Raw genomic sequence first — 2,441 nt, 5'->3', positions numbered from 1 at the left:
AGCTGATATGAACATGGCGTGCTCTTTGATGAAAGTATCAGAGCAGGAAAGCTTAATCAGGGGCGGGTCAGCACAGTAGAAGTGGTTGATGACATTGGATCTGCAGAAGTTCAAGCGAAAGGTCAGGATGGCCTGGAGCAGCCCATCTGAGAAGCCATAGACATAAGGAAATGTGGCCAGACAGATGCAGGTACGTCTGGACATTTTCATACTGTAATGCAGAGGGTTACATATGGCCACATAGCGGTCATAGGCCATTGCCGCCAGCATGTAAATCTCAGTGAGGAGAAGCGCAATGAAAATGTAACATTGTGTAAAGCAGCCAACAAAGGTGATGGTCTTCTTTTCTGCTAAGAAATTAGTCAACATCTGTGGGGTTGCGTTTGAGGTGTAGCACAAGTCTACAAAAGCCAAATTAGTGAGGAAGAAGTACATGGGAGTGTGGAGGCGAGAGTCCAGTCTGATCAACAGAATCATGCCCAGGTTGCCCAAGAGGGTGACCAGGTACACAACCAGAAACAGCACAAAAAGGAGGAGTTGGAGTTCGGGGCGGTCTGTGAGCCCCAGAAGAATGAACTCCGTTATTGCACTGTCATTGGTGATGGACATTTTCTGAGCCTGCACCTGCATTGGAAACAATGGAAATAAAGCAGACAGGAAATCACAAATTATATGTCTGACTATTGAAATGATGTTTACCAATACATCTTCCATGGGTCATTCAAAATGAATATTATCATAAACAGAATTTATACTTAAATTAAGCCATTATTTCATTTGTCTTTGTATTGATTACTATATTTTTCTGTATACCTAAAGTTACATCTATAACTATAACCATAGGTAACTGTACTTAATACCTATTCTGTTATCCATGTTTACATCTGAGCTACATGTCCCCACTCAACCTTCAGTATTTTTTCTTTCAAACTGTTCTTTCCTGTAAGGCTCAGTATGCTTTATGCATCCAGCACACCTACATCCCTCTAATTCACTCTGTAATTCAGTCTATCACCTTTCTCTATCTTCTTTCCACTCCTCATACATCCTTTCCTTTGGGACAGGGACAAAGTCCAGCTCATTATCGAACTGTGACTTCTAAGCACACATTTATATCCTGAATTTTAGGAAAGAAAGGAAAGGAATAATGTAAGATTTAAAAATAGATTACTTATACATGTTTTACTCATCTCTGTATCCCAATATGATGATGTCATGTCCTCAGGAGAATTAAGAACTTTTTAAACTTTAGTCTACAATTCAATGCTTGGAAGGATTCTTAATTAAGAAAAGTCACAGAAAATTTTTTTAATTTACATTTTTTTAATGTTTTATTCATTTTTGATACAGAGAGAGACAGCGTATGAGAGGGGGTGAAAAGAGAGAGAAGGAGACACAGAATCTGAAGCAGGCTCCAGGCTCTGAGCTAGCTGTCAGCACAGAGCCTGACGTGGGGCTCGAACCCACAAACGTGAGATCTGACCTGAGCCGAAGTCGGAGGATTAACCAACTGAGCCACCCAGGCGCCCCCCAAAAAACTTTTTAAAGTACTCTCAGGTGGATACGGGGATCTTCCTACGTAATAATTATCCAGGAGATTATAATACAGATATTCCCAGATTCACAATTTTAAAAAGGACACTCACTTTTGTCTAATAAATTTATGGCAAATCAACGAGTGAAGAATCATCAATTAAATGACTTCTGACTTATCATTTTGAGAACAGTCTACAGCGATGACATACTTTGCTGATAAAGAAGTTTTGAATAGTTAGTATTTAGTTATTAATCACAACTTGTATCTATGTAGCGGGGTGACAAACCCTATGGCCTTCTGCTTCTCCTTTGCATCATAACCAGTTCTTAGTTTCCTATTACCTTCTCTCAAATGCTTTTTTCTTGCCCTTCTTCTTATATTCAATTTTTTGAAACCTGCACAATTCTCGCCTCTTTTCAAAATGAGTCACTGAAACTTACTTTCTGTATAGATTTTAGAGATCAATGACAATGTCTTTTTGTGCTTTAACTCCTTTATCCAGAGAGTAAGTGCTTAACACTTTTTGAGAACGCTTATATCACTTGCTGATAACGAGCAATGATCCATAACTGTGTGTTACTTCATGTCTTCATTTGTAAGTGAGAATAATGATATCTTTTCTGCCTCCCTCAAGAGACGTTGTGGACACCAAACTAGATGGTCATAAAATAAATATCATGTGATTAGGCACTGCTAATGCAAAAGGGAAAAAAACCACCTTCAAAATACATGACTTTCTGGCATTCACATACAGTGAGAAGAGACACATTAGTGCCAGAAAGTAATGGTGATAGAAATGGCATTGTTGTGGAGAAAAAGAAAATGGAGTTTTGTGGAGAGGGTGTTCAACATTTAAACAGTAACATCAGTGAAGTACATATGAAAAGGTGACCTTTTTTACAAA

At 38.6% G+C, this 2,441-nt stretch overlaps 1 protein-coding gene across 1 annotated transcript in view; it reads right to left on the bottom strand.

The window, feature by feature from the left end:
• LOC115271796 (olfactory receptor 5M11) overlaps positions 1-609 on the bottom strand; it is a 1,244-nt gene extending 635 nt beyond the window's left edge. The window contains exon 1 of the mRNA XM_029914750.1: positions 133-609. Coding sequence (XP_029770610.1) covers positions 133-609 — 477 coding nt within the window. The remainder of the gene's footprint in view (positions 1-132) is intronic.
• Between the last annotated feature and the right edge of the window lie 1,832 nt (positions 610-2,441).

The sequence above is a fragment of the Suricata suricatta genome, chromosome 11, assembly GCF_006229205.1.
Source record: "Suricata suricatta isolate VVHF042 chromosome 11, meerkat_22Aug2017_6uvM2_HiC, whole genome shotgun sequence".
NCBI lineage: Eukaryota > Metazoa > Chordata > Mammalia > Carnivora > Herpestidae > Suricata > Suricata suricatta.
The sequence above is the reverse complement of the archived record's forward strand: the minus strand, read 5'-3'. Positions and strand labels throughout refer to the sequence as shown.